This window comes from Dunckerocampus dactyliophorus, chromosome 7 (assembly GCF_027744805.1).
Source record: "Dunckerocampus dactyliophorus isolate RoL2022-P2 chromosome 7, RoL_Ddac_1.1, whole genome shotgun sequence".
In the NCBI taxonomy this organism is placed as follows: domain Eukaryota; kingdom Metazoa; phylum Chordata; class Actinopteri; order Syngnathiformes; family Syngnathidae; genus Dunckerocampus; species Dunckerocampus dactyliophorus.
The window spans coordinates 3,597,210-3,613,154 of record NC_072825.1 but is presented as its reverse complement, the minus strand read 5'-3'; the positions used below and the strand labels follow the sequence as shown (position 1 = coordinate 3,613,154).

Sequence of the window (15,945 nt, the reverse complement as noted above, 5' to 3'; positions counted from 1 at the left end):
TATTTCTCTCATGCTGTTGTTTTGGGGTTTTGTTTCGCAGCACCTTTCTTTTGCATTTGTTTAAGATCCTGCAGCGTTTATGTGACTGCAGCGTTTTTTAATGTCCAGCATGTGTTTTCTGGTGTTTGTTCTGGTGCATTTTTGTATTTGGAGCGTTTGCCCCTGTTGGCCACTGTAATAATGTACATTTGGAAGCAAATGTAAAAAAGAACAGGTAAGTACTGTCACCCAACAATGGCGAGTATTTATTTTTTTGTTGTTGTAAAAGCCGGGTGGCATCATTAGAACCATGTTACAATGAACCCGTTAAAGTGCACATTTTTATATATTTTGTCCATGTTTTTTTGGGGGGGGGTTTACTTTGAGAAGAAGAAGCACGGGGAGAAGATGCAAACTCCACCTAGAAAGGTTGAAGCTGGAGATCCCAGCCTGAACCTTCTTGCCAGTGGCACCACTGGGCTGCCCAAAGACATAATCATAAAACACGCAGATGGCGAGCCTTCTAATGCTTTTATAGCTGCAGCTGATGCAGCATCTCCCACATAGTGCCACCCCTTCCTCCCCCCTCTGCTTGCTTAGACACGCGAGTCCAAACAAAGATGACATCACTGCACACTCAAACGTGACTCAGAGGCGAGCCAGCGTAGCGTGAAGCTCAGCTGCCTGCACACACCCATCTGTCGAGTCCACAGCATTAGCCCCCAGCCCAGGCTCCTCTGAGGCCCACCCCCCGTAGAGACTGACCCAGTTGGGGCAAGGAGTCATGGGCGGACGGGACAGGGCGGGGGTGAACAGGGGTTGTGAGTGAGGAGGAAGAGGAGGATGTTTGTTTCCCCCGCAGACAAGCAAGCATGTCACAGTCAGAGCGAATTAATGCTACACTCGGCGGTGGCGTGCGGGGAATCGAACGCCCGTGCCATGCCGGCTGCTGTGTCATCACGGCCCCTTCTCCTCTTGGCAGTCATGATCTTCATGGCTCTGTGGAGTGCATCACCTCTGCGCTGCAATGTACACCATCAGCACTGCTGGCCTCACAATGTCAGCGTGGGAACGTCACGCTCGGCTGATGGCGGAAAGGTCAGAGGTGAAGGTGATTCTCAATCACCATGACACGAGACACACTTGCACTCGCTCTGTCAGGTCTGATGATGCATTCACGGACGGTAAAAAGGAAGTGGACTTCTTTGCACTTCCTGTTGGGAACGTCTGACTCCACGTATTTGAATATTACATTTGTGAAATGTAAACTGTCCAAGGAGCCGCGTGGGCTGTGCAGAATTTACCAGCCAATCAGCAAAGACAAATGATCAATGACAGTTAAATCTCAATTTTCAAATGCCCGATTCCGTTTACGATGTCTCGGTGCAAGACGTCATCAGCAGTTGACTCTGTAGTTCTTTGATCACTAACAAGCTACACCACAAATCGCTGCTTTTTTTTTTTTTAGAATACGGCTGCAAAATAACCAACCAGGGGGCCAAAGACAGCTGCAAGTGCACTTTGGTGAGAAACACGATTGAATTCAAGAAACAACTCGAAGCAAAACACAAAGGTGGTGTCTCCCTTCCACCTCTCTCTCTCCGCTCATCGCCATATTTGCCGACATGAGTCTAAAAGTGATGTTAAATGTTAACTGATCTATTTCATTAGAATTATTTCACATTGTTCTCTGCATGTGCAACTATAACGATTCTTTATACAATGTTCATTCATTCATTTTCCATGCCTCTCCGACCACTACCAGTCATTTGTTCACATTCATACACCAGTGGGCAGCACGGGGGGGCAAGGTGCGTGAAGTGTCTTGCCGAGAGAAACAACAGCAACTGGGTGAAGGGAGGGAGGATCTAACCGCCAACCTTCTGGTTTCTGGACGACCTGCTCTACCCCCTGAGCTACTGCCGCCCACGCTTTTTGCCTAATGCTAGTCTCTTTAATAGTAGCAGAATCATACTTTGATCGCGTTATTATGAGCCATGAAGGGTTGCGTTCAAAGACGCCACATGTTTTGAGTGTAGATGTATTTTCTTGGATTTCCCGAAGCATACTTTAAGGCAGCAAATTGTACTTCTGCAGTAAGAGTTACATTAGTGAGAGATAAGAGTATCCACTTAGTGTTTTTCTTTGTCTTTGTATATTTAAGACCGCACATACACGCATAATAAAGAGGTTCTTGTGATTTTCGTAGTGTCCGTGAATGCATGTCACGGTTGTCTAGTGACAACGAGGAAGTGTCATTCCCGGGATGAGCGGAACACAAACATGCTTGGGAGTTGGAGATACATATATGGTGTTGGAATTGCACTGCTGTTTGTTACTACCAACAATAAGTATGATAAGTATTTCAGTTTAGTATTATCACTGTGGCTGTTGATATTATTTTGTCCTCTCCGTTATGGTCTTTATGACCATCATAGACATTTGCTGATGTTTGTCTCTGTTGTTTTGTTATTGTTGTTGCAGTTGTTGTAGTTGCTATTATTGTTCTCGTCTCTCTCTGTATTGTCCCCCCCCCCGTTTTCTTTTACCTTCTTTTCTATCCCCTCCTGCTCTGGTCCAGACGCTCCCAATTTGCATAACAACAAAACATCAAATAAAATCTATATAACAGCGGAAGAGTATCTTACGCTTTCCCCTGGCAGAGGAAATCTGGTTAGCATGTAAGGTCAACAATACAATCTTCCCTAATGGCTGAACAGGACAAAAAAAAGGAATTGCACTGCTGTTGATGTGTTCAGGTCAGAATAAAGGTATTAAACAGCGGCAGACGCTGCAGGGACGCTATCATGGCTCTGTCTGCCTTCATAACAGAGATATGGCTTTATTTTGACTGAATTAAGAATTTTTTTTTTTTTACTGATTCATTAGATGAATTTACACTATTTCCGATGGAAAAACCATTCGATTTCAGACGGACCCTTCGGAACGGTTCAATACCAAAAACGGAGGTATCACTGCACTAGAATTAGAATGGTGTCACACTGGAATAAAGTGGATTTATAGCCAACTGTCCACGTCTGCCACAAAAATAAAACACAGTTTCATGTGGAACATGTTGCAGTTTTACACAGCTACGAATAAATATGTTATTTTGTGCCTTGAAGCACAACTTGAGACGTCAACATGGGCCAAAACGGACTCCAATTCATGACGCTCTTCATGTAAGTGTCGTTCACCAACTTCGCCACTAGGTTGAGCAACTACCCTTGAATTGTGTGTGCCGTCCACACGTACTGGATTGCATGAGAAAATGTCTCCGTGATGTCCAGTGGGATACATTGTGGTTTCCTGTGACCATAAATAATATAACATTTAATATAACACAGAACAGCATGACAAACTGTTATTGTTGCACTTCAGTAATAGTAAATAACAAATTCCACTACGTCCCCTTTGATGTTATGTGAAGACTGACATGACAGCAGGCAACTGCTTCAAACATTCCTAGTAAACATTCCTGCTAAAATGTCACGCAGGTGTGTCATCCGATGTATGGCAACTACAATATAACACTCAGCTACAGAAGAGATTCATGCAAAGCGCTGACATTGACATGTACTTAAGACCCAAAACCCTTTCATTAAATTGGTTACAAGCAGCTGTTTAAAAGGCGAGTTAATGCCCTAACCTGATCGGGTTGGCTCCATCACAGAGCAGGCTTGGCGGCAAACTAATTGGCACCTTAACATTAAATTCACAAGCGAAGGAGCTTCAATCAGTCAGTTTTCACGAGCTCAACTGACACAACTGGAAATAAAAACAATTTGTCAGCTTCCTTGCTGGAGATGGTTTGCCAGGCCTTCAATTGATGCTTCACTATTGTCTCCACTAAGTCAATTGTTTTTTGAGAGCCTAAAATGGACATATTCCACTTGAAAAGGCTGTCATTCCTACATGACAAATGTCATATTTTAGTAAGAATGGTTTAAGGGGCCCTATCCTGCTCATTTCTTTTAAAATAATATTGGATCCCAGTGGGGCACTAAGTTTCTTTTTTAAGAGAATACTCCATTAATATCAGGTTGTGTACAGGTGGTGTAAATCTGCATTCTTCTCCTCTTGGCTGAAACTGTTGGCTTCTACAGCCTCCTCCACAGACCACGCCTACTCTGTTGCAATTGGTCAGCTATGGCGCACCTGCATGCCTCCCATTGCTGCTTAACTCCGGTTTGGATACACGATTCTTACTTCCAAAAAAGAAATGGCTGCCATTTTCAAGACAAAGCGACAAACGGTACGCAGCCCCGTTTACAGCTGGACACCCGGCTAGCGACTTCCTTAAACTGTGATGTGAAAAATTCAAATTCAAATTGCCAATGTAGGATAAGGCCCTTTTAAATTAAAGATAAAAATCTACCCTCCCACCAAATATGAATTGTTTCAGTTGAAATCCTTGGTGGAGGTGTATAGGGGCAGCATCATAGCAACCTATCACTGTCACTATACTTCTGCACCTGACGACGTGAGCATCTTAGAGTGAAAGTAAATCTTTATGTGCACCAGTTGACAGAAGTCTTAATCTGCGGCAGCTCACTCGCCAGACTGTTGTGAAGCGTGGCTCTGGAGCCGCCCACTGTGACTCCCGGATTAAGGATTACCCCGCCGCCACACACAGGGAAACACGGGATTATATTATGGTGTTGTCCACTGCGGCCAGTCGGAGGACTGGAGCCAAAGCAGCAGATAAACGATGCTGTAACGCCACGCAGACGTGGGCTTCACGGCATCACGACACAACAGGCTTGACACATTATGAAACACAGGACAAATTGTCAAAGGAAGACACCTGAGACAGAGACAGCCGTCCAGGGGGGCTATTTGAAACCTACAGCTTCTTTTTTTGACCTGCAACTTATACCAAAAATAAATGTTAAGCATGTACTTTCATTTGATTTTTGCTTTTCAATAAACAAAAAGGTTAATATCAAGCTTAATTAATTTGTAGTTACATTTAAGAACACATCTTTATTATATTCCCCCAAATAGGGCACCGACCAGTTAATTATTTTGTGCATACAATTGAACTTTCTGGCTCTTTTCCTAATTGAGCGGCCTATAAAGTGTAAAGAAACACTGTGAATGTTAAACACGGTAAAACAGACACTCGACATGTATGTTTAGCTATTGCATTCATTTGCTTTGTCACTTATAACATAAAGCTAAGACGTGGATGTTTTGTCCTGGTAGCTCAGTCAAAAGTTTGGCGACACTTTTTCATTTCAGTTGAAACTTTTGACCCGTGATGTATATTGATGGTGTTAGCGTCTTAAGTGATTAGCAGCATTGTGGCGACGATAATGTGTTTCTAACATCATCATGTTCAACTCTGGAGAGCGTGTGAAGAAAACGTACCCTCCTCAGCCTCAGCCACTGGCCAGCATCAGACCTTGTAGCGGTGGGGTGGGGGCTCCTCTGTCATCATCGCCATCAGCAGCCAATGGAGGCTCCAGGAGGGGACACTTTTAAAGCGTTTCTCAGCGGCTCAGCGGACCAGAGTGCGCATCCTCCTCCAGCCCGAACCAGCGTCTTCACTGCTGGGCGTCACTCTGCCAACATGTTCGAGAGGTGCCTTTGAAGCGGGGAGACGAAGCTTAACGACGCCGGTGCCTTCGTGGAAGTCACTCTTTAAAGTGAGTACGGCGTCACTGAGGCAGTAGATGCTATAAAGAATACTTTTTATGCATTTTCAATGAGAGCCAGTGTGGGAAAGACATCAGCTTCTACTGCTCATTTTTGATTGACATTTTCAGAGAGACGTTTAACAACATATTTAAAATGTAAAATCTCACAATAATATTGCTAAATGAATATCTTAGACAGTGTCAATAAAAACTGATGTTATGTTGGATTTGCAGAAGTCACAATGATGCTGTTAATGTATACAATAAGCGCACTCCAAAGTAATGCAGTGAATTCCAGGCATGTTGAGAGTGTGATTGTTTATATGCGTCTATTTGTCCTTGCACTCTGGGGATGATTAGCTGGATATGAGCGAGGTTTCTGCATGAGTGGGTAGATGCATGCAGGGAGGGGGTGATTCGGAGAGAAAGAGGAGGGTTGTGTAGTTGGCTGCTGGAGGACTTGAATGTGAAACTGAGAAGCCAGATAAGCAATGACAGTGGGGAGAGCCTATAGCCACGCTTTCTTCTTTGGAGCATCTCCAAGAAAGTGCTTCAGTCATGTGGAGATGCTTCTTCTGCTGCTTCCTCTTCCCTGACAAGACAAAGCAAGCTGGCTCTCAGCAGTAGTGACATTTGCCGTCATTAGTGGCATCAGGGGCAGCAGCACGCGTAATAATATGGAGGTGCAGCGGTATCTTTACAAAGATGATTGGCACTCTCAGAGGCATTCATTGAAAATGCTTGTTATTGTGCTGCGTGAGAAAAGGAAGGAAATCGATCAAATCAATTGGGATGCCGGTGCAGGATCCTGCTTCATGTTGCAAAGATTGACAGTTTCTGTGGGTCTCTGTGGATTAAAGCCGCCACAGCCAGCCCAGAGTTGTGTTTACTACTACAGCTGTCCACTTAGATTATGATGTCACTCCTCCACAGCTGGGGAGGAGCATCCATCTATCTGTCCATTCCGCCTCATGTGGGCTCACTTTACAATGCTAACAGCTAGCAAAATAGTTGTTACATTCCCTTCTTCGCTCTCTGCCATTGTAATTCCTGCTATAGCGCTGGCAGGTGTTTCCTTTTCTGTATTCCTCAAGGGAAAAAGTTTGGACACCCTCCATCCATTTTCTATGTCGCTTATCCTCACTAGGTATGCTCGAGCCTATCCCAGCTGACTTTGGGGAAGAGCTGTGGTACACCCTGGACTGGTCGCCAGCCATCACATGTAGACAAACAATTAACCTAACAGGCATGTTTTTTGAATGTGGGAGGAAACCGGAGTACCCGGAGGAAACCAAACACGCACGGGGTGAACATGCACACTCCATACAGAGATGCCCAAGCAAAGATTCAAACCCAGATCTTCCAGATCTCCTACCTGAGTGGCCAACATGCTAACCACGAGGCCACCGAGCAGTCCAGTCTGGGCACGCCTGATTTGGAAAGTACCACCCCAGTGAGAAGACAAGTTGTGCTCTAATTGAGAGTCTACAACTATGGCCACACCTTCAAGGGCACCCCAGAGAGTCAATCTTTGCTAAATGAGACTGTCTAGCTCAGGGGTGTCCAAAATGCGGCCTGCAGCACATTCTAGAAATCGAATTTAACAAGAAAACAAACTAATTTAACGAGAAAAAGTTGTAATTTTATGAGGATAGCATCGTAATATTATGAGGAAATATAATGTCACTTTAGTAGCATAAAGTTGAAATGTTTTAAGTCAACAAAACAAACAAAACAACAAAGAAAGTTGTATTTTTTTACAATTAGGTTGCGGAAAAAGATCATACAACAATAAGATCATGATATTATGGGAATAAAGCAGAGATCATTTTCTGTTTCTCAACACTGATATGATACAGATCATCGATAACAAGCTGCTTTTTAACTTTAGAGTTACGTAGCTGTAGTTTGTGCACACCTGGGGGTAAGAATGACTTGAACAAATTTGGATTTGTCCTAATCAAATATGACAATACTCCTACCAAATCACTACTATCAGGGGAACCACAGTGCAGAGTGGAGGGAGCCACCTGCTGTGGCCCAGCAAAGTGCACTATATTCGGACACATGCTCCAGGCCTCCAGTGTGCCGCTGCAGAGGTCAGGAAAACTGGAGTGTAGAACGGGAAGAGCCACCTGGAGTGGCCCAGCAAGGTGCACTTTATTCAGGCACATGAGCTGGTGTGATGCCACGGAGGTCTCTGGCAAACCTTTTGCGCTTTTCAAACGCCGCTGCGCTTGCGTTTCAGGTGGCTTGATTACCGTAGGTTTTTTTTTGTGTGCTCGATGTTTTTTATTTCCCCTCATGACGGAGCGTTTGCTACAACATCCTTCCTCTTAAAGTGAATGTTTGTTTACAAATGAGCTCGAGGGAAGTTACAACAGGCAGTTAGCGTCACAGGCAGGAGAAAAAGAGAGTGCTTGATTTGCTCACCCGCACAGTTCGGGTAGTTGCACCTAATTGGAGCGTTTTTTTTAAATTATCGGTTATCGGATTTACCGGTATGATGTCATTATTCCCTGATGTTGTCCCGATAATTATCTTGTACCTCTAGAATGAAGTCATAATTACGACAAGAAAATATAAAAAAAGAAATAGTTGAAATAGTTGGAAAATTAAAAAAAAACAAACTGAAAAAACAGCTGGCATTTTATGAGAATAAAGTCAAAATTTTAAGAGACAAAAGTGGTACTGTAACGAGAAAAAAAGGCACAATTTGACAAGAAAAAACTCCTAATATAGTGAGGAAAATAATGTCATTTTAGTAGCACGGAGTTGAAATATTAAAGAAAAATTTGTATTTTTTTTAAAGTTGTAATATGAGAAACAAACAAAACAGTCAACGTCAAAATATTATGGGAATAAAGTCATAATATTACAAGAAGAACATTTCCAAAGATTAGTTAAAACTAAATATTTGGAAAATGAAAAAAAAACAGCAACATGAGAAAAAAGAGCAAAGTTCATACTCATTTTTCAGCTATATCACAAAGCTGAGATGCAGTTTTTTGTCTTGAAATATATATATATATATATATATATAACATCTTACAGTAGCATATGTTTTACAAAATAGCAAAGTGGCCCCCTTGTTTGATTAAGGTTTCAAAGCTCGATTTTGAAATTAGTAAAAAGTAGGGCTGTCAAATGATGAGCCTTTTTAATCAGATTTACCACAGTTTTCAAATTACTCATGATTAATCACCATTTACAGCTACAGTATGTCTGAAATATGCCCACTTTCTCCTGTATTTTATTAGCAAAGATAAATGACAGATAAATTAGATAAGATAAAGATCAGATAAATTCGTATGTATCAGCAGCTCCAAAGCTAAAAGATAGCACACGTCTGTAAATCTTTTTGCCTAACACTAGTCTCTTTAATTGTAGCAGACCATTTAAATCACACTTTTAACTGTATTATGAGCAATGAGCTGCGTTCAAAGACGCCACGTATTTCACACAGTTTTAGTGTATTTACGGGACTTCCGATAGACTTAAATGCAGCAGTGTTAGTTAACTGAATTATATGAACCAATAAGTGAGTTTAATCAAGTGTAAGCGATAAGAATAGCCACTTACCGTTTTTCCTTTGCCTTTCTGTATTTAACCATCTCATAATAGCTCGCATAATAAAGACGTTCTGATACTCGGAGTGTCCGTGAATGCCCCTCGCGCGAGTGTGTCAGAGCGTTGTTCCGAGGACGGACAGAAACGTGTGCGCGCGTTGGAGATACTGTTGGAATCGGATGTGTTTAGGACAGAATAAAAGGTATTAAAAAAGCACCTGATTCTGTGGGAACGCTACACGTTGCCTCCGTCTGCCTTTGTAACAGAGGAGTGTACAATTCAATCATTTAGTTACGGCAGCCCTAGTAAAAAGCTAATACTTTTTGTGGTGCCATAGAAGAATCTTGGGATACGGGAGCTAAACAAGGTGAAAAAAATGCTATGTTTACGAACTGGCCATAAGTTGCGGCCTCCCTCCAGTTAAAATGAAATGTTCCATGGGGGCGGGAAACCTCCCTACTACTCCACTGTATGCTTGTTTGGAGGTACAGGCAGACACTTATACATATATTATTATTAGTCTTTTTTTTAAAATGCAGGACTCATCCTCATGATGCCGAGGCTGACTTCATGACAGCAGATGGGGCTTTTAATTCTTGGTCTGTCCGTTGCACAGCAACCTTGGAGGTGACTGTGAAAAGGCGCGTTCGCTACGTAAGAATTCAGGGATCCATTTAAATATTGGAAAAATCTGTTTTTCTGACATGTAATGTAAAAGGACAGCCTTGGTCGCTTCTGTTGGCTGTTGGCTGAACCCGACAAGGTTAACAGGGAACAAAAGCTGTTTTTAAGAACTTCAGGGTCCAATCCTTGTACAAGTGTGACAGCTTTGTAGGTTGTCTTCAAGGCTTCTTCCTCTGAAAGGAGTTTTTCCCTTGGCAAGTGTTGCTAACATGGACATTTGTTGGGTTCTGATCCAGAGCAAATCCCTCTTGGTATGCTTTTCTCGTGTTGGCTGTTGGATGAACCCGAAAGGTTTTTAAAATGAAAACATACAAAACTGCAAATTGTCCAGTAAATACAATTTAACAACCATATAAAGCATGAAAAAATAAGTATGAAACAAGGTCAACTCCTGGATTCAACTACCGTAAGCAAATAGGTAAGAGCCTCCTATGGGCTAATTAGTGAACATGCATCGTGATTAGCAGAACTCAACTCACGAAACGATCAATTTGTACTGTATCTATGTCATCAATAGTGTGTGCACTTTACAGTCTTCTCATTCTGGGATACACGGGATATAAAAGACATTTTTGCTTGTTCTGGGGGTTGAGTGACCCCCGAAAAGGAGGAATTAAGTTAGAAAGACCCCGGTATTGGAAAACAGCCTGACTTGCAACCAAGACCACAAAATAGATAAAAAGGGAACTAAACACGTAGGCAGTCAGAATACTTTCAAAGGTCAAGAATGTGCCGTACATGTCAGTGTTATACATTCTTTACTTTCTGTGTATGAATGCTGAAGAACGTTCTCTTGGAGAGATATCTGGAGAGCCACGTCAACGTTACGTGGTCAGAGCCTTGTTCACACAATAGTGCAATAAACAAGGACACTTCCCATTGTAAACTGCGTCTGAATGCAGTTCTTTCATATTCCATGACATGTTTCAGCTGCTAACAAGTTAATTGCCCTAACTGATGCAGTGTGTAGCGTCTCAGTTGTGAAACAACTATGTCTAAAGGCATCCTGTGGTCATGAAAAAGATACTAAAATGGGGTAAACAACTGTCCAATGCATTATAAAAAAGTGGAAGGACAGCGGGGAAACTGCGCAGTACAGTCATGGCCAAAAGTTTGGAAAATGACAAGTATTGGTTTTCACAAAGTTTGCTGCTTCAGTGTTTTCAGATATTTTTGTCAAATGTCACTAAGGTATACAGAAGTATAATTACAAGCATTTCATGTGTGCCAAAGGCTTTTATTGAAAGCTACATTACGTCAGTGAAAAGAGTCAATATTTGCATTTACCGTGGCATTTCATTAATTCACTTCTGGGCCACATCCTGGCTGATGACAGCCCATTCTTGCATAATTAACGCTTGGAGTTTGTCAGTATTCGCAAGTTTTTGTTTGTCCACCCGCCTCTTGAGGATTGACCACAAGCTGGCCAAGTTTCCTGGCCATGGAGCCAAAATGCTGATGTTTTTGTTCCCTGAGCCAGTTATCACTTTTGCCTCATGACAAGGTGGTTCATCACGCTGGAAAAAGCGTGAAGTTTGGTGGTGAAGTTTGCCACCAAACTGGGAGAAGTTGCTTTTGGAGGTTGTTTTGGTACCATTCTTTATCCACGGCTGTGTTCTTAGGCAAAATTGTGAGTGAGCCCACTTTCTTGGCTGAGAAGCAACCTCACACATGAATGTTTTCAGGATGGTTTACAGTTGACATGATGGTAGCGCTAATTTTTCTTCTGCAGACAAGCTTTTTTCTGGATGCCCCAAAGGAAAGGCAATTCATCAGAAAAAAATGACTTTACCTCAGTCTTCAGGAGTCTAATGTCTGTACCTTTTGCAGATTATCAATTTGTCCCTGATGTTTTTCCTGGAGACAAGTGGCTTCGGTGTGCCCTTCTTGGCACCAAACCATTTACCAAAAGTCTTCGCCTCACTGTGCTTGCAGATGCACTCACCATTGCCCGCTGCCATTCCTGAGCAGGTGCTGCACTGGTGGTGCCCCCATTCCCACAAATGAATCAACTTCCTGAGACAGTCCTGGCGCTTGCTGGACTTTCTCGGGCGCCCTGAGGCCTTCTTCACAAGAATTGAACCTCTCTCCTTGAAGTTGTCGATGATGTGATAAATGGCTTATTGAGGCGCAATCTCACTAGCAGCAAAATCCTTGCCTGTGAAGCCCATTTTGTGCAAAGCAATGATGACTGCACGTTTCCTTGCAGGTAACCATGTTTAACAGAGGAGGAACGAAGATACCAAGCACCACCCTCCTTTTAAAGCTTCCAGCCTGTTATTATAAGTCAATCAGCATGACATTCTTTCCTTGTCAACACTCTATCTATATCTTACCTATGTTAGCCAGGGAATCACTGACATGATGTCAGCTGGTCTTTTTGTGACAGGGCTGAAATGCAGTGGAAATTGTGTTTTGGGGGATTCAGTTCATTTTCATAACAAAAAGGGACTTTGTAATTCATTGCTATTCATCTGATCACTCCTCACAACATTCTGGAGTATTTGGAAATTGCCATCATAAAAACTGAGGCAGCATACTTTGTGGAAATTAATATTTGTGTAATTCTCAAAACGTTTGGCCGTGACTGTAGTCCAATCTCCTGTCATCAATACAATTTGTATTCATGCCTGACAATGTACAGCGTTTAATAGTGTTCTTTTCAGAAAAGTGCAATGATGCAGGCAGGTGCAACAGGTAAGAGTTTGAAGAGTGTGAATGATTATTTAATTTTTAGTAAAGTGCATCGCAACAACAAATGGGAACTTCCTGTCCCTCAGTTGAAATGCATACAGAGTGGGGAAATTGGTATGGAGCTAGCGATTCAATCCGAACACAAATACATGTACTGTCACACCCCAAGTGCACAGCGAACAAGGAGTTTTTAACGACAGATTCAAGGCTGAATCCTCCTTCAAGGTATCTTCTTCTGCATTTCCTGTTGCTGAGAGTTGCTAACATTTGTTGGGTTCTGATCCAAGAATGAAACCATCTTTCCTTTCAGGTGCTTATGTGAGCAAGCAGCCTCAGTTTGTCCAATGATTGACACCAGCACGCCGGCCATGCTGGACCGAACCGGGCCAGCCCACTGCACAGTGTGCTGCTGCACACTGGCCAACAAAATCCTCATGGTGGTCTTCATGGTGCTGCTAATCCTGGCCATCCTGTTTGGGAACCTACTGACGCTGGCGGTGGTTCTGGGCACCAAACACTTCCACACACCTCAGGGCTACCTGAAGGCCTCGCTGGCCGTGGCCGACCTGGCGGTGGGAGCCTTCGTGGTCCCGCTTTCAGTCTACGCCGAGGTCTACCTCATGGCCGCCGACTCCGCGCCCGAGTGGACGGCGTCCAACTCTCAGTCGGTGAGTTTTCACCCTTGCAATGTCATCGGGCCCATCTTCGCCGGATGCACGTTGGTGTCCATCACCACCATATTCCTGCTGACCATCGAGCGGAGCATCGCCGTGCTGCGCCCACTGCACAAAGACTCTGTGATAACGCGCAAAAGGACCACCATCCTCATCATGCTCTCCTGGCTGGGGAGTTTCTTCCTGGCTGTGTCACCCATGATCTTCAGCCGGGAGATCGCCCTGGAGTACAACCCCTGCAGCCGCATGTGCAACTATGCTCTTGGGACCATCAGCGAGTTCCCTTCGCAGGCCTGGAACATCCTCCTCCTCTTCCCGGCCTTCGACTTCACGCTGCTGGGCGGCACGGTGGCCATCAACATCATCTCGCTGTCCAGGATCAGGCAGCACTCCAAGCGCAGGAAGCACCTAGCGGAGGCCGAGTGCCAGAGTGCCACCAAGCCCAGCTTCTCCGACATCAAAGCTGCCAAAACCATCGGGACGCTGACGGTAGCCTTCAGCGCCTCCTTCACTCCCATCGCTGTCTTTGTGGTAGGCAACGTTTTGGGAAACGAGTGGTGTAACTTCTCCTTTTTTGCCTTCTGGATTTTGGCCGCCAACAGCTGCTGCAACGTGATCATTTACAGCGTACGCGATCAGAAGTTCAGGCTTTGTGCACACAAGCTGCTCATGCCTCTGCAGAGGAGGGAGGCAAACAAGAGCTGCAGACAGACTTGATCCTCCAGTGCGCAAACACACTTTGCTGATGTGACGTCTTTTAAACGCTGATCATTGTGGGAGTGGCTGGTCTTGTTCTCTCTCAAGCTGTGGAACGGTTCTTTCGCTCAGAACCTCATTGAAAGCGTGACGCAGACCGACATCTCAGATATCACAAGTTCCTCAGAAAAACATGCGCGTCAGCAACACTTTAAATGTGGTCAAATGTGTCCTTTCCAGCTTTGTGTTTGACTTGCATGGACATGAAGTCTCTAAGTGATGTATTGGAAACGTTTTGGAGTGGTTGTCACGTGACAGTCATGTGAGTATCCCAGGATATGGCTTCCCCGAAATGGCAGTGTGTCAGGTAAATTAGCTCATTTTTTGCCATTCAAGCTCATTTTAAAGCCAAATGGGCAATATTACAATTCGCATGCTCTCACTAGAGGTGTCTTAGAATATTCGACGATTCGATGCGGACGAGTCTGATTTGACGACAAATCTCCCCATCGGATTGTATGAAATGTCATGTGATCAATAGTGTGCCATGGCGGAGGATTCCCACGGCTGCTGTTGAGCATACATTTTTACACAGAATGTCTTTGATTTTGTTATAAAAAGCTTATTTTGATACAAAATCAGCCTAATTTGTGTACATAAAGAACTGAAAAAGACGTGTGTGTTTAACAGAAAACCTACACTTACCGTGAATGAATAAAATCACCATCTTCAGTGGCACAATCCAGAGGAGCTGAGGTGAGCGCTAGCTTTGAACACTGGAAAGACCGTCAACATCGACAGACTTATTGGCTAATAATGGCGACTAAAGAAAGTCTTCCAAAGTGTGGAAGTATTTTGAAAAGGGCCAAGAAAGTGCAGTCCAGCTTGTGTCAGCAGCTTCTTCCAACCAACTTGGAGTATCATTTAGAGGAAAAAATGTTGCCCATCATCCACAATCCTTATGTGAGACATGAACACACGTCTTTCTCGTTTCTGTCCGTTCTAAAGATATAAAAACAGTTAAAAAGACACACATACAGTACATGCAAGCTGCCTACAAAGACGGCTATTAAAACACCTCCAAAAACCTTCAACAAGGTGTTATGGTTTTATGTACATAATGTAACCATGTAGTAACAGGTACATTCATGATAACATGTAATACTTAAAGTATTTTGGTCCTGTGGATGATGGGCAAAATTCCCCCCAAAAAAGTATAGCTTTCCTTTTAAAAGGCTGTGACGCCAACTTCATTTTATATCCTGACTGTGGATTTTATTCCAATAAATTAGGCTGCTAACAGAGTTTTGGCAAGTTGTTGTTTTTCAAGCCATGTTCCTATTTTGTGCGCATTTTTTCTAATGTGTGATATTCCCACTTGCTGGCAGCGACCATGTTCCGGTTTTGTTCTTCTTGCTTTCTGTGTCACTTTAAATAAATGAAGGTACTATTTGCTTATTTGAGAGTTGTAGCCTATTTCTTTGAGGTGGAAAAAGCTGCAAATGATATGTTTATCTGGAGGCTTTTGCCACAGGGCCAGACAAACAACAAGCACGTCTACAAAAAGACCCTGTGGCATCAGTGCACGAGAAGAGGCGAGAGATATGGCAGGACAACAAGTGGCTGCTTCACCATGACAACGCGCCTCCTCACAACACCCTCAGCATCAACCAATTCCTGGCTGGGCCGAGAGGAACGTCGCCGTGCTGGAGCAACCTCCCTACTCACCCGGTCTGGCTCCATGTGATTTTTTTTTTTTTCCCATCATCAAGGGGACCATGAAGATGGCCTTGATGATGGAGATGCGGAGGATCCCAACACGGAAGGCTGGGAAAGTGTGTTAGAATTGAGAGGCATTACGGTGGGTCCTCTCATATTTGCAGATTTTTGGTCAAAAATGAAGGCAGGATGGTGTGAGATGATTTGTGCACAACATTTAGCTCCGCTAGTGCGTCATGTAGCTGAAATGCATTTGGCCGTGAGAGAGGTCTGCCATTCTCATTTTG

At 43.6% G+C, this 15,945-nt stretch overlaps 1 protein-coding gene across 2 annotated transcripts; it reads left to right on the top strand.

The window, feature by feature from the left end:
* The first annotated feature begins 5,446 nt into the window (after nt 1–5,446).
* On the top strand, nt 5,447–15,506 carry LOC129185757 (beta-2 adrenergic receptor). Of its 2 annotated transcripts, none has more exons than XM_054783188.1 (2): nt 5,447–5,630; nt 12,880–15,505. In XM_054783188.1, exon 2 carries the CDS (start codon nt 12,914–12,916, stop codon nt 13,958–13,960), a length of 1,047 nt encoding a protein of 348 aa, XP_054639163.1. In that variant the 5' UTR covers nt 5,447–5,630; nt 12,880–12,913; the 3' UTR covers nt 13,961–15,505. The 2 variants fall into 2 exon arrangements, with proteins under 2 accessions (XP_054639163.1, XP_054639162.1); XM_054783187.1 differs by lacking the exon at nt 5,447–5,630 and adding an exon at nt 8,752–12,794 and having other exon boundaries at nt 12,880–15,506.
* Nucleotides 15,507–15,945: the final 439 nt, after the last annotated feature.

What these genes read in the sequence shown, in the direction of transcription:
- LOC129185757 (XM_054783187.1), top strand. Translation starts at nt 12,634, where the DNA reads ATGGGAACTTCCTGTCCCTCAGTTGAAATGCATACAGAGTGGGGAAAT. An exon ending in AGGCTGAATCCTCCTTCAAG is followed by an intron (nt 12,795 to 12,879) that starts GTATCTTCTTCT and finishes CTTTCCTTTCAG; the next exon opens with GTGCTTATGTGAGCAAGCAG.